This window comes from Lutra lutra, chromosome 9, assembly GCF_902655055.1.
Source record: "Lutra lutra chromosome 9, mLutLut1.2, whole genome shotgun sequence".
Taxonomy (NCBI): Eukaryota; Metazoa; Chordata; class Mammalia; order Carnivora; family Mustelidae; genus Lutra; species Lutra lutra.
In genome coordinates, this window is record NC_062286.1 from 81,196,148 (window position 1) to 81,222,873 (window position 26,726).

The 26,726-nt window shown below is 41.6% G+C and overlaps 1 protein-coding gene across 3 annotated transcripts in view; it reads right to left on the minus strand.

The window, feature by feature from the left end:
• The window catches only part of AFF3 (ALF transcription elongation factor 3), a 543,761-nt gene that overhangs the window by 36,920 nt on the left and 480,115 nt on the right, over nt 1-26,726 (minus strand). For all 3 annotated transcript variants that reach the window (XM_047745267.1, XM_047745265.1, XM_047745266.1), the window contains 2 exons: nt 11,670-11,856; nt 3,065-4,171 (listed from right to left, as the gene is read on the minus strand). In XM_047745267.1, coding sequence (XP_047601223.1) covers nt 3,065-4,171; nt 11,670-11,856 — 1,294 coding nt within the window. The remainder of the gene's footprint in view (nt 1-3,064; nt 4,172-11,669; nt 11,857-26,726) is intronic.

The following is a 26,726-nucleotide window of genomic DNA, read 5'->3' on the forward strand; positions in this document are numbered from 1 at the left end:
TAACAAACACAAGAAACGGCAAGTGTTGGTGAGGATGTGGAGAAAGGGAACCCTTGTGCACTGATGGTGGGAATGTAAACTGGTGCAGCTGCTCTGGAAAACAGTATGGAGGTTCCCCCCCAAATTAAAACTATAATTATCAGATGATCCAGCAATTCCACTTTGTATATTTATCTGAAGAAAAGGAAAACAACAACTCAAAGAGGTATTATGCAACCCCATGTTCACTGTAGCATTTATCACAACAGCCAAGACATGGAAACAATCTAAATGTCTGTCAATGCATGAATGGATAAAGAGGATGTAGGGTGTGTGTCTGTGTGTGTGCGTGTGTGTGTGTGTGTTGGAATATTATTTAGTCATAAAAAATGAAACCCTGACATTTGCAACAGCGTGGATGGAACTTGAGGGCATTTTATTAAGTGAGATAAGTCAGACAGAAAATAATACTATATGATCTCACTTAGATATAGAATCTAAAAACAAAGCCCAAATAAAGAAAAAAGCCCAAGCTGGTATATAGAGAACAGACTGGTGGTTCCTTGAGGGGAGGGTGAGGGGAGGGCAAAGTGGATGAAGGGGGTCAAAATGTACAAATTTCCAGTTATCAAATGAATAAGTCATTGAGATGTAATGCAGAGCATGGTGAGTGTAGTTAATAATCCTTTACTGCATATTTGAGGGTAGCTAGGAGAGTGGATCTTGAATGTTTTCATGAGAAAAAAAAAACATTCTAACTGTATAATGATGAATAGTAACTGTATTTATTGCGGAGATCATTTTGCAATACATACAAAAACTGAATTGTTACGTTGTACACCTGAAACTAATATAATGTTATGTCAATTATGCCTCAAAAGATAAATTGAAGAAAAAAGCAGGAAAAGAGTAATGTTATAAAGTACTAAAGTAGAAAACATTTTCCTGTCTGTCAAAGTCTTTCTCTTGATCTGTCATGGTGATGTTTTAATTACCATTTCATATCGTGTTCCTTCAGGCATGGGGATACGTAGTGGGCAGAGGCAGACTGAAGGGCCCAGGCCAGTCCCGTGACTAAATGCATGCACGGGCCCAGCAGTGGTTTCCCCGTGCCTGTCAGGTGTATAGGGCTAGGGAAGTCCACATTTCCTCTTTCCATGGCCCACTCCTCAACCCAAAGCCAACCTGCATCCCCTGGGAGATTGTAGTACCCTGCTCTGAGACTTCTCACATGCTGGATGAGGGCTGGGTGAGATGCTTATCTTGACCTGATGTGCCTTGGCCCCTGGGGGCTTATAGAGGAGAAGCACAGGTCCCTGGAAGGAGATGGGGACTAGGGGGCGGCACAGGGCCTGCTTTTACACTGTGTTACCAGAAGTGTTTCAGTATGGGAGTGATGATGGAAACTCTTCCTGTAAGCCTTTTGACAAACTTTGGAGTGCCAAGGGGCCAAAAGGCTGGCAGAAGCCGTTCTGTGGAAATAGGCAGGATGGGGGACCACATGTGAGTTAGAGCTCCACAACCCTCCCCCCGACCCTGGGTCCTATCATCCCGTCCATTGCACTTCACTTAAAAACACAAAATCAGGGGCGCCTGGGTGGCTCAGTGGGTTAAGCACCTGCCTTTGGCTCAGGTCATGATCTCAGGGTCCTGGGATAGAGCCCCTGTATCTGGACTCTCTGCTCAGCGGGGAGCCAACTTCCCCCTCTCTCTCTGCCTTCTTGTGATCTCTCTGTCAAATAAAATCTTAAAAAAAATTAAAAAATAAAAACACAAAATCAGGGATAAAATGAATTTCAAGATGGCAACCTCAAGCGTTAAATTCTAAACATAGAGCCCTTCTGGCCAGGGGCTGGTGGGGAAAGTACTACACAGCCCTCAGACTAATGTTTTATTGGGAGAGCGCAGAGCCAGACATTCCGGGTTCCTTCCTGACTCTGCCCCTTATCACCTGTGGGAACCTGGGGCATCATGCTACAGGATCTCTGAGTTTCAGTTTCCTCATATGTAAAATGTATTACAAAAACCTTTGCCTCATTAAGTTGTAAGGACTGAATGCTTTAATAGGTTCAAAGTGCCTAGAGTAGCATCCCTCATGGGAATATCATAGGTATGTTAACTATTGTGAATGATTTTGTCCTCAATTTGGAACTATCCATGATAGTGAGATCTTTGGTTTGTCACCTGTGTGTTTTTTGCTGTGGCCCGAGTTACTTCTGAAGGTAACAGTAATGGGAGGGGACCAAACTCCTCAAAATCGGCTTTAATTTATGAGTAAGTTATTTCTGCCCTCAAAAGTCTGCAAACATGGCAAATAGTGGGGGCTGCTTCCAGATGGAGAGCTGCCCACCCTGCTCCCGCCCCAGCACTCGAGCCTCCTTTCTTACTCCCTGCCTTCCTGGTGCACCCTGTTGACCTTTTTAGTGCCATGTCATCCCTGGTTCTCTGACTACTCCATGCTTGTCCTCCTCAGGGCCTTGCTCCCAGTCCCTCTCCAACACAGAGTTTCTCCTTGGTCAAGGGTACTGGGAGCAGCAGCCGCTGGTTTGGACGCTGCAGGCTAGTGCTCCCCTCCCTTGGCCTGTCCACCCCCGGCCTGGTGGCCGAGACTCCTGTTTCCTGCTTCACCCCAGTCATAGCCTTACACTCTGTCAGGCTATTGGCTTTAGGTCTGTGATTGATCACTGTCACCCTGTCCCTTCCAGCAAAGAGTGAGGGGCACCTTATATTTAGCTTTCTACTGGCCCCAGGATCCAGCTCGCCTCTACACACTCTTGGTAAGGATTTCCCATATGCCTGCTTTACCATGTGGTTGGACAGGGCTGAAATATCTATAATGACAAAATGGGACTATGAATGGTGCTTCTCCCATCCAGCAGCTCTAAGGATTCAGCGGAGTTAATCAATGTCAGGTACTTAAGCATGTGGCATACAGGAAGTACTCGAAGAATGATGTTGATTAAGGACACACATAAAACTTACTGCCTGTCCACTGCAGACCGGTGTTCCCTGTGGGCTTCAACACTTCCCCACAACTTAAGGGAAAGCCCGCCTCCCCTTGCCACGCCCTCAGCCCCAGGCCTACCTTGCGTTTCCTCTTGGATTTTGGCAAAGCCTTTTCGGCTGGAGTGTCAGATGGATGGCTTGCCTGTGTGCTCTCAGCATCCTTGGCTGCAGGGGCATTCAAGACCCCAGGCTCCTGGGGCAGGTGTTCTGGGATTCTGGACAGGAGGGTCAGGTCAATTTTGACCCAGAGAGACCTGACTTCATCACTATCCTTTAAGGGGGAGAGAAGTTCATTGCGCCCGAAAGGGACCAGTGTGTAGAACTGCTCCTCCAGCTCCTTGGCAATATCACTGGTGGTCCTGGCGTTGATGGAGCCTACAGGGGCCCGGGGGCCGCCGCCACTGCTGATGCTGCCAGCTGCTTCCTTCAGCCTCTGGTCATTCCCAGAGGAGGCGGCAGCAGCAGCGGCCACGGCCTGCGCTTTGGACAGAGGGTACTCCTCCTGCTCTGACTCCAGGTCCGAGTCCGAGGAGGAGGAGGAAGATGACGACTCTGTTTCTATGAACTCCTTGGATTTGGGGACGATCCTGCTTAGCCCCCGTGTGCGGCGCTTCTCACAGGTCACCGAGGAGCGCAGCTCCTTGCGGTGGCTCGTTCTGCTGTTGCCGCAGGGTCTGGTTTTGGTGGGCTCTGGAGGGATCACCACGCTCGCTCCCAGCGTGTCCGCGGCTGCGGGCTCCTCGGGCCGGTGGCAGTTGGTGCTGTCGCCAGCGGAGGTCCTCTCGGTGCGCCTGGTGGGCTTCTTTCCCGCAGACCTCCGGGTGGGCGCGGGCACGCTCTCGGTAGGCGCGCCAGGCACGGCGGGCGGCTGGGCAGCTGCAGTCACGGCCACGGCCACGGCTGCAGGAGGGGACTTCTGCTTCACTCCTTTACTCCCTGGGGCCTTGTTCGCTGTCCTTGGCCTCTGCTCCTCCTTGCAGGCGCTCTTGATGTCCTTCTCTCTCAGGCTGGTTTGGCAAACGTTGGGAAGTTTCCCACAGTCCTGCACTTCCTCTTTTGCTGGAGTGTAGTATTGATTGCTCTCTGGCCCGTGGCTTTCATTTTGGATCAGAATAGGTGGCTTGTGGGGATTAACTTTGTTTAGCCATTTATCCAGCTGCCACTTGTTAGAAGACGCTGGTTCAGCCTAAAAGCAGAAAACCGGCAACAAACAAAACATCTTTTATTAGACTCACTTAAAAGAGGTTTGGCTGTTTTTAATCTTCACTTACTCCCCTAGGTGTATGAGCAGGAAAGCAATGGGTTGCAAGCAAAAGGAAAATGTAAGCAGTATGTGTGTGTAGCGACCGCTGGCCTGGCACACAGGAGGCAGGGGTGGCATCCCTTTTCTGTCCCAAGGCACTTTTATGTCAGCGCAGTAGCATGAAGCCTATTTGGAAAAAATAAGGGGATATTCCTGCCCTTCATTAGAACCCATTTCCAGCACTTTTGTTACACAATGTATATTTTTTATAATTATTCATATGTACATAGACTTGGGATTCTAGGAAAGTTAACTGGGAAATAGTATGAAGACCCTGAGTGTTAAAACATACATTTTTTTTGTAAGACTGAAAAATTTAGAAGAGATTAAAAGAGGGGACTAAGTAGAACCTATAATCACAAGCAATTAACATATGATTAATGTGGTAAGGGCAAGTAGGTTATGGTAATTTAACAGCAGAAGCAATAACTTTGGGGGGATGGCTTGTTTAGTGGCAGAGAAGGATTTCAAAAGGAGCTCTGTGTGCCGCGTATGCTTTGGTAGCTGGACTTGGTTAGTCCATCCTCAACCTGCTTCCATTCCACTTTGCTGGAAATGTTTCAGAAATGGAAATGACGATGGAAACTTTTCCTGCATGCAGTTTTGTTAACATAGAGCAAATCATGGACACTGTAGGTTTTACACTCTGCCCCATGCTTTGGTTCCAGAGAGTCAGGGAATGCCCTGAATCAGAGTGCTGTGTAGATGCATTTTTCTCAGAGAGGTCCACAAGTCTCTAGGGAATCTATGGCTCAGAAAAAGGTTAAGAATTGATGAGTTTACAGAGAGTAAATGCTGTTGATTTCTAATACAAGTCCATTTTTCCAGCATCTGTGATTATTAATAGAAAAGAAGTATATTGGTAAGTGTAAAGCTTTAGGCAGAGTGTTTCCTATTTGTGACCATGCGTGACATGGGGAAAATACTTTGGCTATTTCAAGTGATGGATTTTTCCTTCCCTATGGCCTCCCACCTCTGAATTTCTGGCATCCATCGTTTGAGGAGACTACTTTCCAGCTTAAAACAAAGAAGACATTGCTTACCTTTGCATTTAATCTGGATTGGTTGAATTCCAGAGCAAGTCATGCTCCCTTGTAGGAGAAAACCCTTTTTTTTTTTTTTTTTTTAGATTTTTAAAAATTTATTTATTCGACAGAGAGAGACACACAGAGAGAGGGAACACAAGCAGGGGGAGCAGGAGAGGGAGAAGCAGGCTTCCCACCGAGCAGGGAGCCTGATGTGGGCCTTGATCCCAGGACCCTGGGATCATGACCTGAGCAGAAGGCAGCCGATTAATGACTCAGCCTGAAAACCCTTTTCTTAAAACATAATAATTTCCTAAAGCTTACTTTTATGTGTCAGAATTTGTTTTTCAACAGTGAGGTCCAGATTAAGAGAACCTGTGGCATAAGCCCTTGCAGTAAGGATCTGAGGGGAGTGGAACAGGCAGTCTTGGCCCTGGCTGGGGCTAGACATAGCTTTGGACATGGGAAGCTTCTGATGGGCCAGAGGGGCCTGGAGCCAAGATGAAGAGGACACAGAGTGTGAGCACCAAGCACTAGAGCTGTGGCAGAAATCATGGACAGCCTGCTGTTTCCCCCGAAAGAGATGAAGCCAACTGCACTTCAGAGAACACCAGCACCAGGTGTTCAGTGACTGGGAAGGACAAGCAACATTTCAGTGGAGGCCAGCTTAAGGATCTGGGGCCCTTCTCCCAGGGCAGGCAGTGAGGATGGAGAGGATTCCCCCCAGGGACACAGGCATGGGAGGGGAAACCCTTATGGCCCCTCATGGGGAGTCTGTCCTTCTACTTGTCTTTCCTTTGTTTTTGTGTACCAAAAGGACCAGGGCAAGATGCAAAAAAACCAAAAAGTTATCATTTTGCACCTCTAAGTTGTTCTATGTAAATTCTGACCTCTCTATATTTTGGCTTTTCCAGAGGAAGGGAACCCAGGAATCCTAAGAGCACACCCAGTCCATACTGCAATGGGAGATGCATGCAATAGAGAAAGCAGGACAGCAAACACAAACAGCTTTGCTGCCAGGGGGAAGCTCTCACTGGGATTAGCTGAGTGTGGCTGAAAGTGAATTTGGTGGCAAACGATTTATAGCTTCTGGTAGTGTCTCCTCCCTGCCCCATTTAGCTCCCAACGTGACCACAGGCACGTCAGTGACTTGTTTGCATCAGCTGCCCTAGTGTAATAGGACATGGTCAGTATGAATGGATGCTGAAGGGGCCTCTTGTAGAGAGGGGACACATTTGGGGAGAGGGTGCAAACATTTATGGCAAAGCAGGCACTCACACTGGCCCTGCCGCCACGTTTAACACTAGTTCACCCTCACCCCCACCACCGTGGGCCTTCCGCAGTTCAGGTCTTAGGTGAGAGAACACAGACAAATGCCTGTAGCCAAAAATGCAGCTGCATACAGGGAGATTTGCACTAAAACTCTCTGATGGGAGCATTGACAGTAAAGGGGAGAATTTAATAGACTTAGTAATGGGCCCATTGCCTGGTATGCTTTAGGATCATGTCATTTTTTTCCGCACTTCACAGCTAAAAAGAATCAGTCTAAAGTACCATTTTCAACACATCACTAAATCACACTCCCTTTCTTAAGGACCTACAATGACCTCCTATTGCCACTCAAAGGAAATCCAAATGCCTTGGACTGGTTTTCAAGGGCATCCTTCATCTTACAGTCATCTTTCATGGCTGAACACATGGCTGTGCACCCCACTTTACAGATATCATCTAATTTAATCCATACAGATAAGAAATACTATTTTTCCCAATTTGTAGATGAGGCTCAGAGAAGTTTAGTGACATGTCCAAAACTGCAGAGCTACCAGGCACTACCAAGGCTAAACCCATATCTGTTTAAGACCATATCTGTCTAAGTTTAAAGACCAGATTCTCATAGCAGAATGCTTAAACTTGTTGAATCACTATGTCATACACTGAAACTAATGTAACATCGTGTGTCACCTACATTCAAATAAAATCAGTTAAAAAAAAATCAGGTTCTCAACCCTGCTGCTTTGCCTAATCTCCCATTTCTCACTGACGTAGCCTCATGAAAGGGGGGCCTCATTCCTTTGAGAAATGTTGGTTTTCAACCTAAAATGACAGAATTAGATCTAATTTTGGAGAATACCACTGACTCTCCAAACAATTCCTGTTGGCCTCTATTATCCTCAACTGCATAGCCTTTTTTTTTTTTTTTAAACTGCATAGTCTTGTGACGTTCATATTCATTTCACATGTATACATCTTGGGTCTTCAACAAAGCCAAACATTTCTTTCCGGGGAGGCCAGGACTCTGTTTCTTTGTATGGCTTGCAGTGTCTGTAATAGGGTAGGGAGACTCTGCTGCTACTAAGAACAATTTAGAACGGGCTTTTGCTCAAATTATTATCATTTATTCCTCAGAACAGCTTTACAGATTAGGCAGGACAGGACTATCCGCCATTTTGGGGCTGAGGCAATTGTGGCCATGGAAGCTTAAATGGTGAGGAGCTAAGTGGCAGCAGAGGAGGGAAAACTCGGGCTTGGGGCTGTCCTTCACTGACATGCTGCTGGCTGTGGTGGACTTCCTCAGGGTTTCTGCCTGGTGTTGTCCATTTGCTTGCTGGATGCTTTGTATTTTCAGCCTCGACTCTCCTCCCTGATTAATCTTCCCTTCCTTCTGATTCACACACAAGCTCTCCACCATGGACTTGAGTCCCTACTTCATCCACATCCTTCACAGCACCCACACCCATGTACCCCACAGATGCCTAATTAAGGAGAAGCCTGTTTAATCAGTGAGTGATCTGCATCACATTTTTACGCTTATTTTCAAGAACAGTCTAGGGCCCCATATTCCAAAATGTGCATTTGGCTCATACTTTACATGAAGAAAATTTCCATGGTCAGGTAAGTTTGGGAAATGCTGCAATGGAGAACAGTTTAGTTTACATGAGCAATAGGAAGGGCTGGGTGATTCCCTAAGGAGATGGATTAAACTGACTTTATCCTGACGCCCCTCAAAATCATGGGACCAGGCTCTCTTTGTCCCACACAGCACCTGTTACTTGGGGACCACTGATCTAGGGAGCTCTGTGTGCTCTTGTGTGTGTGCTAGCTGAGGGGGAAGGTGCTGTCCTCTGGAATGCTCTGACAGGAAAGGATGCACCACACCAGGAAAGAAGACAAAACTCCAGTGAAGAAAACTAGCTTGAGAACAAGCAAGCAAATGTCAGGCCATAGAGAGGGGATCTGTAGTGACAGAAGCAGATTACGGTGGCTCTTCCATGCTGGTGGCAGATAGGACATTACCTATGGCGATTCATGTAAAATGCGGTGGCTTTCTACAACCACAGCCATGAAGACCAGTTCAGCTGGGCCCAGTGGGTTTCCAGTGCTGGCACACTGAAGGGGAGCACGCAGGTGCCTTGGAACATCATGAGCGCCTCCTTCTACTGCTACAGCAGGATGGTACCGGGAGGGAAGGAAGGGCCAGGAGCATTTTGCTGCAAAGCAGCAGCATGAACTTTCTGGGTAGTGGAATGGAAGCGTGTGGATATCACGGAGTCCCATTGTCTTGTGGGGGTCAGGAAAACGAGTCTCACTGCTCTCCTTAAGATGACCGGGGGAGATGGAAAGGAGAAGGGAGTTAGGGGAATTGGAGGGGGAGATGAACCATGAGAGACTGTGGACTCTGAAAAACAATCTGAGGGTTTTGGAGGGGCGGGAGGTGGGAGGTTGGGTGGGAGGTGACCTGGTGGTGGGTATTATGGAGGGCACGTATTGCATGGAGCACTGGGTATGGTGCATAAACAATTCTGGAACACTGAAAAGAAATTAAAATAAATAAATAATTAAAAAAAAAAAAGATGACTGGGGTCAGCTAGTCCAGGAAGAGAGAGACACTGGGGAGGGTCAGCCACATAATGCTACTTCCTGTCTTCGCAATTTTCATTCCGCAAACACATTTTATTTCTCAAGTGTGAATGTATTAATGTTGGGAGAAGTGTTAAAAGTAACCTTACTTTTACTCCAACTGATACATTCTATTCCAGTGGAAGGAAGTACCATGTAGCATGGCTAATACATCACTTGTCACTTCTGCATTCCCTCTGCCTAGAGAAGCAAGAATTGGAAACTCTGTGGCTTCAGGCAACTTAAACTTCTCCACCAGCTTTATTAGATTGCACTCCCTCTCCTTGGTGAGAGGCCTCTGAGAGCTGCTGGAAGCTCCCTAGACAAGAGCTTCCTTTCATCACCAAGGAGTTCAAGTCTTTGTAATTATCTCAATGACATTTAGAAAGAATGTGCTTCAAGCACTTTTTAACTGTACTTCTCTTGGACTAGGTTTAGCCAGTAGCTCCAGGATTTACATTTCAGCATGAAAATAAGACTTAACATTCATAAATTTAACCTTCAAAGTCACAAAGAGACTGGAGGAGGGGAAGGGTTATTCACGGACACTAATACTTTTTAAGCACCTCTACCGGCCCCCTTGGCTCTTGTGATATCTCTGGTACCCAGTTATTTCTTATAACTAAATATTCTGGAGTTTCTCAACAAATTATAGCATAAAGCTGGCTTTGAAGAAGCCTGTTTAACGCCTATATTTTTTTGTTTCAAATTCTTCCCATTAGAATGTCAGTTCTTTGAAGACGGGGGCGGGGGGACCTTTTCTGTCAGAAAATTGCTGAATTCCAAGGCCAAGCAGTAAGTCTGTGGCAGATGTTTGGTAAATATTTGTTGAATGAATACTAAATGAGTGAATGAATGAAATTATAAAGAAGGAATAATAATTTAGTTTCTGGGAAAGTCAGCATTATATCACCATTACAGATTAATGTTGCTAAGGACCTTCCCCTTATATTGGTAGACAGAAATAGAGGGATGGCAGAGGAGGTGAGCATCATGGAAACGAGAGAAAGTGGAAGAAAGACAGAGATGGCGGATTTGGGGATGAATGGAGAGCTCTCGGTGCAGAGCAAAAAGGTGCTGACAAAGGAATGAACAGTGTGGAGAAATTCTTAGTACTTCTGCAAAAAGCCTCAGTCTCCTGGTAGGGGACTGGAAGGGGAAATACCTGAGGGAACTTAAGAGCCAGTCTATGAACTGCAGATAAAAACACAATTGCTTTAGGGTGTGACGATGTCCTGAGGCACAAGTATCAAGCTGAAACCTTGGATTGTATAGCCCCTTAAGGTTGTTCTGCTCCTCTCTCACTGCCACGGTTTGCAAAAGAGCCTTCAGTTTTATTTATTTATTTAGTTGAAGATTTTATTTATTTATTTGGCAGAGAGAGAAAGCGCACAAGCTGGGGGAGCAGCAGGCAGAGGGAGAAGCAGGCTCTCCACTGAGCAGAGAGCCTGATGTGGGGCTTGATCCCAGACAAAGGCAGATGCTTAACCAACTGAGCTACCCATGTACCCCAGTGGCGACAGTTTTATTTCAGAACCTATTTGGAAATTTTGGCCCCAAAGTGGTACAAAGGCTTGTAGGCCAAACATGTAAATCTTGTGATCCACGGTAATGTTAAATGTTTATATACCCAAGAAGCAACCGTATTTTATGCCCTCTTTAGCAATCAATGTCTGGCAATCACAGATCCAGGGACTTGAGAAGTTTGTTTTCAACTCTCTCCCACGAACCTCCTTGGGCTGAATTACTATTTAATTTCCCCCTTTCCCCTTTAAAGTAGAAACAGCAATGGTTTTTTTTTTGGTACCTTATAATGCTTTTATATGAGGCACCTAAATCTTCCACATAGATACTCATCATAGCTATAAAAGGTTTCATTATTATTTGTAGGTTGATGCTAATTTTTCTTTTTATATTTTCACAAAGAAAACACAGTTAACAAGCTTTTATTAATATTTATAGCCCTAGTTCTTCTAATCCGTGACAAACTGCAAAAAGGTAGGACTCTAACCATGTCTAATCCATAAAACTCTTTTCCCCCTGATTTATGGGTGCCCACACTTCCCAGGGGCTGAACTGCCCTGTCTAGTTATTGCCTCCACTAACCCTTAGGGAGACTGGATCCAGAGGTTATTTCTAGGCGATGATGTGTACAGCATACTTGGAAATTTCTGGAAGTTAACCCAGAGATTTTTGGACAATGAAAGATGAAGTTTTTGTACTTCAAAGGGAGCTCTGCTAGGAGAACGGTGAGGAGATGGCAGAGTGGTGAAAATGATGAGTCCAAACAAGCCTTAACTGGCTGCCAAGGGGTGGTGGCCTCCAGGTCAGTCCTGCGTTGGAGCTCCGGGAGGTGGGGAGTGGGGGAGGGGACAGGTGTGAGAACTAGACTCCAGGGATTTACTGTGCTCACCCTGGAGAGCTAAGAAGCGATGCTGGGAGGGGGAGGCTCTTCTTACCTCAGGGCTGGAGTAGTGGGGAGGCTTGCTGCCCTCACTCTCGCTGGAACTGCTCTCGGTCTCCGAGTCAGATCCAGAGCTGCTCTCTGAGTCACTGGACGAGCTGCTGCCGCTGCTGCTGCTGCCGCTGCTGCTGCCCTTGCTGGAAGGCACGGAGGCTCTGCAGTTGGCCTGCTGGACCACGGCGCTGCCAGCCCGCGAGGCCCCCCGGGAAGGAGAGGGAAGGAAAGCCAAGTGAGCAAACACAAAACACCACGGAGCAAGCTGTCATTCGACCAAAGGAGAGAAGAGGTGCCTAGGGGTCTGCCCATCTGTCAACCATCACCTGGAACCTGAAGAGTAGTCATCAGGTCACAGGCATCCTAATGGTTAAAAAAGAAAAAAAAATGTGTATATAAATCAAATTGGGAATCAAAGCTGGTACCCCTTGGTAGTCAGGCATTTGTTATTTGCTGGCCATTTTTGAAGGGAGGGTGGTGTCATTTCAGAATGACTGTTTCTGGGAACGGCTTTGCAAACGCACCCCTAATCTGATCAGCTACAAAAAGGCAAGGAAACCCAAAATGCTTGAAATATTTTGTGAAGACTGGAAATGTCTGTTTGCTTTATTTTAGGAAGTGGGCTGTGAGGAAGGGCACAGCATTCTGCTCTGTGCTTTCATGGCCTGCTGAAAGGTTCTGGAGCCTGTGGGATCATCAAAGTTACAGCCCTGCTTCCTACCTCTTCCTGCCCAGGGAGTTGAATGCTGGAGTGTTTGCAGGAGCTGGCTTGCTGTATAAACAGTAACTTTCCTTTGAGCTCTTTGTTAAATAACTGAAGATCCATCCTTTACACAGTTTTATATATTCCAAACTTTAAAATTTAACCCCAGTACAGTGGGTTATAGTAACAGCATTTCAAACGTTCAAATGTTTCACATGTTCAAACCCTTGACATTCATATCCATGCTGAAAATTTGCCAGAAATCATTATATACTCAAAGATAACAGGAAAAATGGACACATTCTAATGGTAATTAATTAACCACAAAAATTCAGATGGAATACACCAACTCTTAGTTCAAGTCAAAAAGAAAGTTTCAGGACTCACATAATACTCAACATCTTCAGAGTCCTTTATTAACTGCATTGCAACATGCATGAATCTGTTCTTTTGAGGTCAAATTCTGAACCCAGAAAATGCAGTGATCACTTTTTAATGTTGAGTCAGCAAATATCTGCTTGCCACTTCCTGCTGTGACTACTGCTTCATCAGAACTGGATGTTAGTGAAGGCCAGGGGTGGGGGGAGCCTGTCAGGGTTTATGGCCTTAAATGCAAAGCAGCCTGGACAAGGTAAACGACCTTTTCACCTACCCCTTAAATCTTGTGACAAGTGTTTTGCCTAAGGACAGATTCTCATAAATCCTCAGTGTGGGGACAGGGAGGGGGGGTTAATATTCACTGGAGCCTTGCTTCTCCCAGAAGAATGACAAGATAAGAAACTATCTTCAGAGAGTGGGGTCATTAAAAACAAAACAAAACAAAACAAAAAACCTATTAGATTCGGACCAAATACAAACATCTGAGATCCATAAGAGTTTGTCAGTAAACCCCCAAAACACTGGGTGTAAAAACTCCAAACAATCAAATAACACCCCCCCCAAATAACCCCAAACCCTAAGCCCCCAAAATGCAAAGCAATGCATGGTGGAGGAAACAGATATGTCTCCTTGCCATACTCTGTAATGACATTTGCTAAAGACAGGGAAATGAGGATGAATAAAGAGTATTTTGATGGATTTTATATGATAGTCAAAGGTTTTTGATCACTGAGCAGTACCTTCCACTTGCTTTAATTCAAGCAACAAAGGACATGTGATACTGGTGCCGTGTGTACCTGGGCATTGTGTGTGCAGCAGAAACAGCAATGTGTGTGCAGTCCCCTGGGGCTTGCACCACAAAGTGACTGAGTGTCTTTTGAAAAGTGCCACTTTAATTCCTGTGAAAATGTCCATTAAACAGTTACCATGCTGCCTTCCTTTTATGACTGCTGTCCTCTAGTAATGAGACATACTAGCCCAAGGAGAGAGAATCTCTGATCTGAATTAGATTGGCAGAAAGGCCTTATACTTTCATGTTTTCCTCCCTTAAATTAGGAAATTCACTTAAAATGACAGATTTACTGGTATGACTATTATTTGTTTTTAAAACAATTGAGATGGCCAAGAATTTTAGGATTTACTTTGTGGTTTGGTTATAAGGGCTGTGAGGCTTACCATGCTTCTGGGGGCAAGGTTGAATATATTTATGTTTCAATGGTCTGGGTAGAGAATATGTCACCAGAAACAATCCATGTCAAGGATGGGAGCAAGATAAGACTGTTGTAGCTCCAGTTGTGGGATCGAGATAATTATCCCAACCTCTATGAAAGCTACTCTGATAACTTGTCTTGAGGCTGATCTTTGGGGGACACTGAGTCATTCCAGCCTCGGCATAGCGGATATTGTTGCCATGAGTGTGGGCAGCTGCTTTGCTGCCATGGGCCTCTGCAGCAGGGAGGGGAGGGTGGCAGGAGAGGCGAGGAAGCCGGGGTATGGTCATCACTACAGACTAGTACTAAACGAAGGATGAGACTGGTTAAACCAGGAGGGCTCTGGGGAGTCAAGGAAATCAAGAAGATGAACAAAGATGTATTAGAAAGACCTTCTGGAAAGAAGACTTTAGACTCAATATATTTCCTTGTAGACTAAGTACATTAGTGTGCCAACTTGTTGTCATGTTTTCATGCCGAAAATATTAAAAAAAAATCACTTAGTTAAAAATTACCTTTTTCCTAATATGGTAACACAGATTAGTTGAGATGATGACACAGTCTTGGAGAATTTTTGGACCCTATGCTATTTCAGGAACACGGAGTGGCATGGAGTTTGTGGTTGTGACAACACTATTGAGATAATGGAATAAAAGTCTTTCTGTCATCAAACTTAGCACCGTGCCTGGGACATAACGGGCATTTGCATGTGACTGCTGAATGGAAAATCAATACAGAAAATCTATCACTGGGCTAACGAGTTTTTTGAAACAAAGGATTTAACCTTTTAGAAGGTTTATAATCTCTCTTTTCCAATAAAGAATTTAAGGGGACTTCAGCACCTCTTGTGATCTTCCAATTTTAACACTTCTTCCTTTCAGAGAAACCATCTCTTAGACGGTTTATTTACTTTTTTGTATTTTGACTTCATGCAATGTTTTGCTGGTTTCGTGAGAGGTCAAGACCAAATACACCTGTGGGGGAGTCTTGGGTTTATTCTAAACGATCTGCTTGCTGTGTTCCCTCCTTTGCTTTCAGTGACACATTCCTTTCAGAATCTGGCCTGGGCGAATTCTGAATACAGACAGTAAAAGAAGAGATTTGGAACCTAAATGACAAATCCTGGATCTCTCAGTCAAAGGTGCTCATGCCTGCCAAGTGTATTGTGAGGCCTGGATAAATACCCAAAGTTGTCCACAAGCTTTCAGTTCACAAGTAACTTGGAGGCAGGCTTTCTGCCTGGTTGGCACTCTGTGGACAGCTGTGATGCCCAGCAGGGGTCTCACTTCCTGTGGCCATTCCACTCATAATGGCCAGATGATATTTTAGAAGGTATGACAGTATTGTCTCATTCAATATTCAGTATTGATTTCCAAATGCTCAATTTCCAAAGTGTGATTAGTGCTCTGGCAACAGTGTTCCTTTTTTGATAGCATCTTTGTTGATAATAATTGATCTAAATTATGTGAAATGAAAATGGTAAAAGATGGTGCAAGGAGGTTATCTGTTGCTGAAATTGTCTTCAAAAGCACAAAACTGATAGGACTGTTGGTCCTGCATATATGGTTTTGTTTCCTCTCCTATCGCACCAGGAACGAATCTTCTGTTAAACATGGCTTTTTGAAGATCTTTAGCGTCTGGCCTCAATCAATCTCCATCTTCACCTCAGTGGGTCTAGCTAAAACTCAGCTATAATAAATTTCTCCTATTTTTGACAATCTCTAAAATGTTTTAGAATTATAGATATCTATAATTATATCTATCATTATATATGATATATGATATGATATGATATATGATATGATATATATGATAGATTATATAATGATAGATATAATTATAGATACCTATAATTATATTATAGATATTGTATGTATGTGAGTATGTATATATATGTATATATATTTAAACTCACTCTATTTAAACTTAAAAACCAAAAGACAGTTCACCTATTTCACCCTCCCATCCCTCACCTCTGGCAACCACAAGAATAGAACAGAATTATAATAAATAAAAAGAGAATTATATTTTGATTTACCTTCAGTGTTTTTGAATTCATCTCTTTGTACAGAATTTTAATTGTTTTCCCAGATGCTACATTATATATAACTTATCACAATCTACTGGTATTGTCATTTTACCAATTTGAGTGAAGTACAGAAACTTTTTCTCCTTCGTTGTCTTAGGTATTTCTTCTATACACACTGGAGAATCATACCAAACAACATTTCAAATTTTGTTTCAATTGCCAAATACAATTTTGAAACCCAAAGAAGAAAAATTTATTGTATTGACCCTACTTTTGTTGCCACTGTTCATCGTTCTTTCTTTTTTGATATCATTTATTTTATTGAGGTTCTTTCTTTTATCATTTCCTTTCTGTTTCAAGAACTTCCTTCAGTCATTCTTTTTGGGTAGGTCTGCTGGCCATCAATGCTTGACAATTACAGAATGTCTTTTGTTCTTTGTTTCTAAAGGAAATTTTCAACGCATATAGAATTTTAAGTTGACAGTTTCTTTTTCTTTCAACACTTAAAAAAAAAGTGATGTGCTACATTCTTCTGGCCTCCATGGTTTCTAACTCCTGTGTCATTCAAATTGTTTTTGTCATTTTACCCCATACGTAAGGTGTTTATTTGTCACTGCTTTCAAGATTTCTTTTTTGGGGTGCCTGGGTGGCTTAGTCGTTAAGCGTCTGCCTTCAGCTCAGGTCATGATCCGAGGATCCTGGGATAGAGCCCTTCATTGGGCATCTTGCTCAGTGGGGAGCCTGCTTCTCTCTCTCCCACTCCCACTGCTTGTTTTCCCTCTCTCACTATCTCTGTTATAAATAAAATCTTAAAAAAAAAAAGATTTCTTTCTTGACTTTTGTTTTCAGAACCTTGACTATGATGTGTCTTGGCATGAATTTATTTGGGTTTAATCTGTCTGGGGTTTGCTCAGATTCTTCTGAGTCTTTTGCAAAACTTGGAAAAATTAGAGCCATTATTACTCTTTCTTCTCTTTCTGGGCCTCTAATGATACAAATGCTAGATTTGTTATAGTTCCACCAGCTCTTGAGGCTCTGTCCTTTTTTTTGTTTTCTTTAGTCTATGCTTCACTGTTATTCATTTTGGCAATGTCTATTATTTTATCTTCAGGTTCACAGATTCTTTCTTCTGTTCTCTTCATTTTACTTTTGAGCTCATGCATTGGATTTTTAAATTTCAGTTACTGTATTTTTTAGTTTTACAATTAACATTTGGTTCTTCTTTATATCTTCTATTTCTTTGCTGAGACTATATTTTTATTTGTTTCAAGTGTGTTCTTAAATGCTCGCTGAAGCATTTTATAATGGATCCTTTATAATCCTTGTCCAGATAATTCTAATATTTATGTCATCCACTATAGGCATCTGTTGATTGTCTTTTCTCATTGAAGTTGAGATTTTTCCAGGTTCTTGATATGAGGAATGATGTTCTATTGTATCTTGAATACCTTCATATTACAAGATGTTGGATTTCAGAAAAAGCACTTATTTTAGCAGGCATCCACTAACACAAAACCAGCAAGGGGGCAGGAGGGTATTTCTTTACAGTTGGGCAAGAGGAGAAGGAAGTCGAGGCTTCTAACTTTGCTTTTCCTGATGAGGGTGGAAATGCGGCCATTCCCCCCCACCCCCGGCCAGAGATGTTTGGCTGGAACAGAGCAGTTATCGTCTAAAAGTTTTCTTCTTCCTAGAATACTCACTTCCTGGTTCTTTGACTAGGGAAAGTTGGCTTTCCTGGGGCTTTAAAATAATTTTATATAATATATAATAAAATATATATAATATTGTATATAAAATTTATATACTATATAATAAAATAATCATATATATATATATATATATATATATATATATTAAAAAATCTGTGCCTGTTCTCATTTCCAGGTTGTTGGCTTTCCCAGCATCCATCTGAGCCATATGAGGAAAAATGCAAACCCAGTGCAAACCCAGTGAACCAACTGCCATGCCTTTCTTGGGGCTTAATGCCCTAATTGCTTTGCCTTCTCTCTATCTTAGAGTCTTATGCTTGTTTTATATATAATATCTAAGGATTTTAGCTGTATTTAGCAGATAGGATTGGGAAAAGTACATCAGAACGTCAGAATTTTGTCCCAGAATGGGAATGACCTACTTGATATTTATCAAGTAGAAAGGAACTCTCTCTCTCAATACTTCCAGCCTCTGCTCTGGTTAATTGTATCAAAAGTTGATGAATGAAACAACCATGCAGGTATCTGCTATAGTCCCTGCCCACTTTATCAAATTTGTCAGGCATTAATTCATTTATTTAAAACTGTTTATTGTGGAAATTAAGCTCAGATTTTAAAAGTCTATGTACCAAAGCTAGAAAGATCATGTCACTAAAGAATGCATATATCATAATATATATATTATATATATATATACATTTATATATATAACTCACACAAAATGAGGTTGTAAAAATGTTAAGGATAAAAAAGTGAGTAATTGAAAAGTTCTGTTCAGAGTAAATGGCATGGGAGTAAGGGATGATATTGCTGTGACATTTGTTAAGAATCCACTTTGTGGAGAGGGTGGCCCAAGATGGCTGTGTAGGAAGACCCTGAACTCACCTCCTCCCATGGACACACACAATCTATACCTACATATAGAGTAATTATTCCTGAAGAAAAACTGAGGGCTGATTGAGTTTCTTCATGGCAAACAGCAGAAGGACTAGCCAGAGAAGAGTAGGAGAGACAGAGACATGATAATGATGGAAACCTCATCCCTAACATGGGGACATGCAGTAGGGAGGATTATCATCGAAGGGCCCATGGGTAGACTCATCCATCTGGGGCAGCAAAAACCCCAGTAGTTTAAAGGGCAACTAGACTAAAGTAAGGGAAATCCATTTACTAACTGTAGAAAATCTGCCAATGGATAGAAATGGCTGGAATTCTCTACAGGGTTGGGGGTGACAACAAGTGCCATTTTTAATGTTCCTCTTCTTTGATAGTGCAGGTGGGAACAGGATTGAGGCACTCCAGCCAAACTGATAGTGCTGCCCATTGTGTCCCAGGGCTCTGGCTTACACTAACTCTACAGTCCTTCCAAAAAGGCCCCAGCATGGCATGCCTTGGGAAGCCAGGCTCATGTTTGTTCCAGCTCCAGCCATCCTACTTGGGCAACACCATGCAGCTTGCCCTTGGACCCCACTAGCTCATGCTTGTTCCAGCTTGAGCTATCCCACCAAGGCAGCCTTGGCATGGTATGTCCAGGGACCTCCTGGTTCACACCTGCTCTGCTCCATCCATCCCACCAAGGTAGCCCTGGCATGGCACACCCCAGGTCACCCCTGCTCATGCCCGCTCCAGCTGTCTTGCTGGGGAATCCTTGGTACAGTGTGACCCAGGACCTCCTGGTCTTCACTAGCTCCCAGTATGGCATGTCCTGAGACTCTTCAGTTTTTGCTCACTCCAACTCTACCCACCCCACCAGAACAGTTTTGTTGCAGCATGCCCTGTGAACCCCTGGACTGCTCCTGCTCCAGCTGGCCTGCCAAAGCCACCAGGCACATGCAGTCTACAAAGGGGATGCACCTACACAAGGCCACTTCTTTAAAACTGGGAGAGATAGTGACTCTCCCTAACTGATAGAAACAAACAGAAGGTAAGACAAAATGAAGAGACAGAGACACTTGTTCCAAAGGAAAGAAGTAAAACCACAGAAAAACACTAGTGAATCAGAGGTAAGTAATTTACTTGAAAAAGAGTTCGAAGTAATAGTCATAAAGACGTTTATCAAACTTGAGAGAAGAATGGGAAGAAACATAGTGAGAACTTCAACAAAGAATTAGAAAATATAAGAAAGAACCAATCAGAACTGAAGAATGTAATAACTGAGGTGACAAATACACTAGAGGGAATCAACAGCAGATTAGATGATACAGAAAAATGAATTAGTGACCTGGAAGGCAGAATAGTGGAAATCACCTCATTAGAACTTAAAAAAGAAAAGAAAAGTAAAGAAAAGTTTAAGGGACCTTCAAGAAAACATCAGGCATACTAACTTTCACATTATAGAGGTCCCAAAAGGAGAAGAGAGGAAGGAACAGAAAACTTATTTGAAGAAATAATGGCTGAAAACTTCCCTATCCTGGGGAGGGAAACAGACATCCAGGCTCAGGAAGAATAGAGAATCCCACATAAGATGAAACCAAAGAGATCCACACCAAGACAAATTATAATTAGCATAGCAAAAGTTAAAGAGAGACTCTTAAATGCAGCAAGAGAAAAATAGTGTCATTCAAGGGAAACTCCATAAGTCTATCAATTGATTTTCAGCAGAAATTTTGCAGGCCAGAAGGAAGTGGCAAGATATATTTGAAGTGCTGAAAAAGGGGAAAAATTGACAACTGAAACCATGGTTTGTCAAGATTATCACCCAGAATTTAAGGACAGAGATATAGTTTCCCAGATAAGCAAAAACTAAAGGAGTTCATCACCATTAATATCACCTTACAACTTACAGCAATTACCTTACAAACTTAAGCAATTACCAGTTTAAAATACACTGCTACTTATATATGACAATAAAGGTCAATATATATGAACTTCATGGAAACCACAAACAAAAACCTACAATAGATACACAAAAAATAAAGAGAAAGGAGCCCAAAAATAAAGTCAATGAAAGTTATCAAATCATAAGGGAAGAGAGCAAGAAAAGGAAGGAATGAAATCTACCCCAGAAAACAATGAACAAAATGGCAATAAATATATACCTATCATTAATTACTTTAAATGTAAATGGACTAAGTGCTCGAATCAAAATTGGGTCAATGGGTAAAAGAAACAAACAAAAAACCCCAGCAAGACCCACTCATATGCTACCTACAAGAGACTCACTTCCAAACTAAAGATATACAGAGACCGAAAGTGAAGGGATGGCAAAAGATATTCATGCAAATAAAAATGAAGAGAAAGCTGAAATAGCAATACTCATATCAGACTAAATAGAGTTTATTTTTTAAAAAGATTTTATTTATTTGACAGAGAGAGAGCACAAGCAGGTAGAGTGGCAGGCAGAGGAAGAGGGAGAAGCGAACTCTCCACTGAGCAAGGAGCCTATTGTGGGGCTTGATCCAGGACCCTGGGATCACAACCTGAGCTGAAGGCAGATGCTTAGCCATCTGAGCCACCCACGTGCTCCAAGACTAAACAGAATTTAAAACAAAGACTGTAACAAAAGACAAAGAAGGGCATTACATAAGGATCACCATTTAATACGAGAAGAGGCTACACCATTCATAAATATTTATTTGGGTGTACCAAAATAGGAGCCTCTAAATATATAAAGGAAATATTAGTGGAAATAAAGGAAGACATTCACAGTAATACAATAATATTAGACGACTTTAATACCCCAGTTACATGAATGTGTAGGTCACCAAGGCAGAAAATCAATGAGGAAACATTGGCCTTAAACAACAAATTAGACCAGATGGACTCACATATGGACTATTTTATCCCCAAACTGCAGAATACACTTTCATCTCCAGCGTACATGGAACATTCTCCAGGAGAGATCACATGCTAAGCCACAAAACAAGCCTCAATAAATTCTAGAAGACTGAAATCATATCAAGCATTTTTTGTGACCAGAATGGTATGAAACTAGAACTCAATTACAAGAAGAAAACTGGAAAGACCACAAACACTTCGAGACAAAACAATATGCTACTAAGCAACCAATGGATCAATGAAGAAATCAAAGGGAAAATTAAAAAACACCTTGAGATAAATGAAATGGAAATACAACTTCCCAAAATATATGGGATACAGCAAAAGCAGTTCTCAGAAAAACAGAAGCCTGTCTCAAGAAACAAGAAAAATCTCAATTAAACAATCCAACCTTATACCTAAAGGAAGTAGAAAAAGAAAAACAAACAAACCTCAAATTCAGTAGAAGGAAGAAGATCAGAGTGGGAATAAATAAAATAGAGATGTAAAAAAATTGAAAAAAAATCAATGAAACTAAAAGCTGGTTCTTCAAAAAGACAAACAAAATCAATAAACCTTTAGCCAGACTCATCAAGAAAAAAAGAGAGAGAGGGATCAAATAAATAAAACCAGAAATGAAAGAGGGGAAGCGACAACTGACACCGCAGATATACAAAAAATCATGAGACTACTATGAAAAAGTATAAGCCAACAAACTGAAAAACCTCCAAGAAGTGGATAAATTTCTGGAAATACACAATCTTCCAAGACAGAATCGCGAAGAATTGAAAATCTGAACAGACCAATTGTAAGTAATGAAATTGAAACAGTAATTTAAAAATTCCTAAAAAACAGGGGCACCTGAATGGCTCAGTTGGCTAAGCATCTGAATTCAGCTCAGGATGATCTTAGGGGTCCTGGGATTGAGTCCACCGTCAGGCTCCCCACTCAGTGGGGAGTCTGCTTGTCCCTCTGCCCCGCCCCCAACTTGTGCTCTCTCTCCTCTCTAATAAATAATACAATATTTTAAAAAAATTCCCAAAACCCAAAAGTCTAAGACCAGATGGCTTCATAGGTGAACTCTACCAAACATTTAAAGAGATAGTATCTCTCCTTCTCAAATTACTGAAAAAAACTGTGGAGGAAGGAACACTTCCAAACTCATTTTATGAACTCTGATACTGAAACCATACACAGACACCACAAAAAGAAAATTGTAGTCAATATCCCTAATGAATAAGAATTGCAATTCTCAACAAAATATTAGCATACAGAATGTAATAATACATTAAAAGAATCACACACCACAGTCAAGAATGATTCATTTTAGGAATGTAGGGGTGGCTCAGCATGTGCCAATTAATCAACAAGGTACATACAACATTAACAAAATGAAGGATAAAAATCCTACCATCACCTCAACAGTGCAGAGAAAGCATTTGACAAAATTCAACATCTGCTTATGATAAAAATTCTCAACAAGGTGGACATAGAAGGAACATACCTCAACATGATAAAGCCCATATATGATACTGACAGCTGACTTCATACTGAATGGTGAAAAGCTGAAAGCTTTTCCTCTAAGATCAGGAAGAAAACAAGGATGCCCACTTTTGCTACTTTTATTCAACGTAGTACTGAAAATCCTAAGCACAACAATTAGGCACAAAAAATAAGTAAAAGGCATCTAGATCAGAAAGAAAGAAACTGTCACCATTTGTAGATGATATGATACCATTTATAGAAAACCCTAAAGAGGGGCGCCTGGGTGGCTCAGTGGGTTAAAGCCTCTGCCTTCAGCTCAGGTCATGATCTCAGGGTCCTGGGATCGAGCCCCGCATCGGGCTATCTGCTCAGTGGAGAGCCTGCTTCCTCCTCTCTCTCTCTCTCTGCCTGCCTCTCTGCCTACATGTGATCTCTGTCTGTCAAATAAATAAATAAAATCTTTGGAAAAAAAAAAAAAGAAAACCCTAAAGATTTCACCAAAAGCTATTAGAACTAATAAATGAATTCAGTGAAGTTGCAGAATACAAAATTAATGTACAGAAATTGGCTACATTTCTACATGTTAATAGCAAGCTATCAGAGAGAAAAATTATGGAAACAATCCTATGTATAATGGCATCAAAAGAATAAAATATCTAGGAATAAATTTAACCAAGGAGGTGGAAGACTGGTATTCTAAGAAGTATAAGACATTGTGAAAGAAACCGAAGGTGAGACAAATAAATGGAAAGATACACAGTGCTCATAGATGGAAGAATTACTATTGTTAAAATGGCTATACCATCTGAAGCAATCTATAGATTCAATGCAATCCCCATCAAAATACCAATGGCATTTTTCGCAGAACTAGAACAAAGAATCCTAAAATTTGTATGGAATCAGAAAAGAGCCCGAGAACAAAGCTGGAAGCATCATTCTGATTTCAAACTATACTACAAAGATATAATAATCAAAACAGTATGGTACTGGCACGAAAGCAGATTCATAGATTAGTGGGCTAGAAGTAAACCTGCACATGTATGGTCAATTAATCTACAACAAAGGAGGCAAGAATATGCAATGGGGAAAAGATAGTTTCTTCAAGCGGTGTTGGGAGAACTGGACAGTTACATGCAAAAGAATGAAACTGGACCACTTTCTTACTCCATGTATAAAAATAAACTCAAAATGGATTAAAGACTTGCATGTAAGACCTGAAACCATGAAACTCCTAGAAGAAAACACAGGCAGTAAACTTTCTGACATTGGTCTTAGCAATATTTTTTTTGGACCAGTATCCTCAGGCAAGGGCAACAAAAGCTAAGACAAACAAATGAAACTACATCAAACAAAAAAGGAAGCAGCTGACAGACACTCAGGACAGCACAGAACCTGCAATAGTGGGGTCAGTTGCTTCTGGCTTCATCAAAGAAAAATTTTAACTATCAGAAACAGTATAGAATCATAAAAAGCAGACAAAATCAGTTATGAAAACTGTAACGCAAGTTACAATACTACTTTATGACAGTGCAAAACGTGCACACTTTTCATTAATCTAGAAAATCAAAGAAAAGCTCTATAAATAAGTCATACAGGATTAGCCAGTATCCAAGTGGAGGGAAACAGCCACATATACAACACGGAATGGTGATTCAGCACAATTGGACTGTACTTCCCTCATGACCCTAGACTCCTGGACATTTTTGTTGTTGTTAATTGATACCATTGTTGCCTCCTTATAGGCATCATTCTTTCTATTTATAGGTGAGGACAATAAGATCCCTAATAAGAGACAGAGCTGGGTTTCTGTTCCAGAAATTTGCCCTATCAAATTAATTAGGTGGGTTTAAAAACATTTCTCTAGGGGCGCCTGGGTGGCTCAGTTGGTTAAGCAACTGCCTTCGGCTCAGGTCATGATCCCGGAGTCCTGGGATCGAGTCCCACATCGGGCTCCCAGCTCCATGGGGAGTCTGCTTCTCCCTCTGACTTCCCCTCTCATGCTCTCTGTCTCTCAAATAAATAAATTAAAAAAAAAAAAAACAAAAAAAAACCATTTCTCTAAAGGATATATGCTCTTTCATTATTTGCAATAGGAAAGGATTTGTAAACAACCAAATGCCTGAAAATAGGGGATTGTTAAATAAATAATGATACACCTTTATGAGAGAATACTTTTTCATATTATGCAGCCATTATAAACATATTAGAATATGGACTTCATGAAAAATTCTCACAGTGTATCTGTGAAGAAATGGGCTTTCCAGTATGCCAGTCATCTGAGGGCAGAAAAACTGATCAGAAACACTTAAGTGTTGACTCTGGGGTTTTTTTCCCCTGGGAGGGGATGGGGTTTTGCTGACTCTGGGTTTTACTTCAGATTATCAGATGGTCCCAGTGTCTGTAAACAGGCTCTTTAAAGGGATTATTAAGCATACAAACTGTGCAAATCTCCTCGACTAGTTGTGTGGGGCACAAGCATAAAGGGACTGAGGTGTGAGCATTCCGTTAGAAGATCTAGAAGTACCTGGGGATCTGTGCCAGCGTAAGGGACACCTATTCCAGCTCTGTGGGGCTCCTGGGCCTCAGCTGTGTTTCCGTATCCTTTGGCAAATAAAATGAGGACCTAATCTAACCTAACAGTGTATATGTGTGTGGTCCTCCCCAGACAGTCTATTAGCTACAAAGCAGCATGATCATAATTACTTAAAAAATATATATGCAGGAAAAATATATATACAGAGGGGAAAAAACACTGGAAGGATATATAGCCAAATGTTAACTGTGGATAATTTTGAATGGTGGAATCATGAGGTTTAAATATTTTTTGAACTTTTCTGTGTTTTCCAATTTTTAACCAACAGAACATATGCTAGCCTTTTCAAGTCTTTCTGATGATTCTCTTAATATATCATTAAAATTAGCTTGCTAGTATTTTATTTCAAATTCTGGGAGGCTCTATATTTATGGGTGAACCTGAATTATACTTATGTTCATCTATTTTATATTTTGGGGACAATTTTTGGCAGGTTTTGCATCATGGGAGTTTAGCTTGGAAGAATAAATTGGATGGTGTTCTAAAAAAGTTCCAACAGTTTGAGAATTATCTGTTCTTTGAAAGTTTAGTACTTACCAGCAATAAACCATCCACTCATAGAGCTTTTTTAGAATGGTGATTTTTTGGTATCTTTTATAACTTATTTTTTGGTTGCTATCTATTTCTTCTTTTGTTGATTTTGTTAATTTATTTTTTCCAAAAAATTCTACTCAATTTCCATTTTCAAGCTTATTTACTTTACAAAATTTATGGCATATTCTCTTAAAATAAAATCCACGGTATCTAGTATAGCCCTTCCCCTAAATTTTGCTTTCTTGTCCCTTTTTCTTCATTATATTTGTCAAAAATTTGTCTATTTTCTTTTCAAAGAAACAGCTCAATCTGTATCATAATGCTAGTATTTTCTGACTTTGCTTCCTTCTATATTTTTCAGGTTTATTTTATAATATTTTTACACACTTCCTGAGTTGAAGGCTTATTTAACCTATTTTAATTCTTTCCTAATAATAGAAGTGTTTGGGGTTATCACTTTGCCTCTGAGTATATTTATGGTTACAGGTGATCCTACTCATTATGCTGTGCTTTTATTTACTTTCTAAAGAGACGGCTGGTAGTAGTTTTAAGTCCTCCTTTGATCAAACAGTTATTTAGAAGACAGCATTCCATACAAAATGACATTTCACAAGGATAAACATTACATTTGGGTCCCCGAAATAAAAATGTTTGATGTAG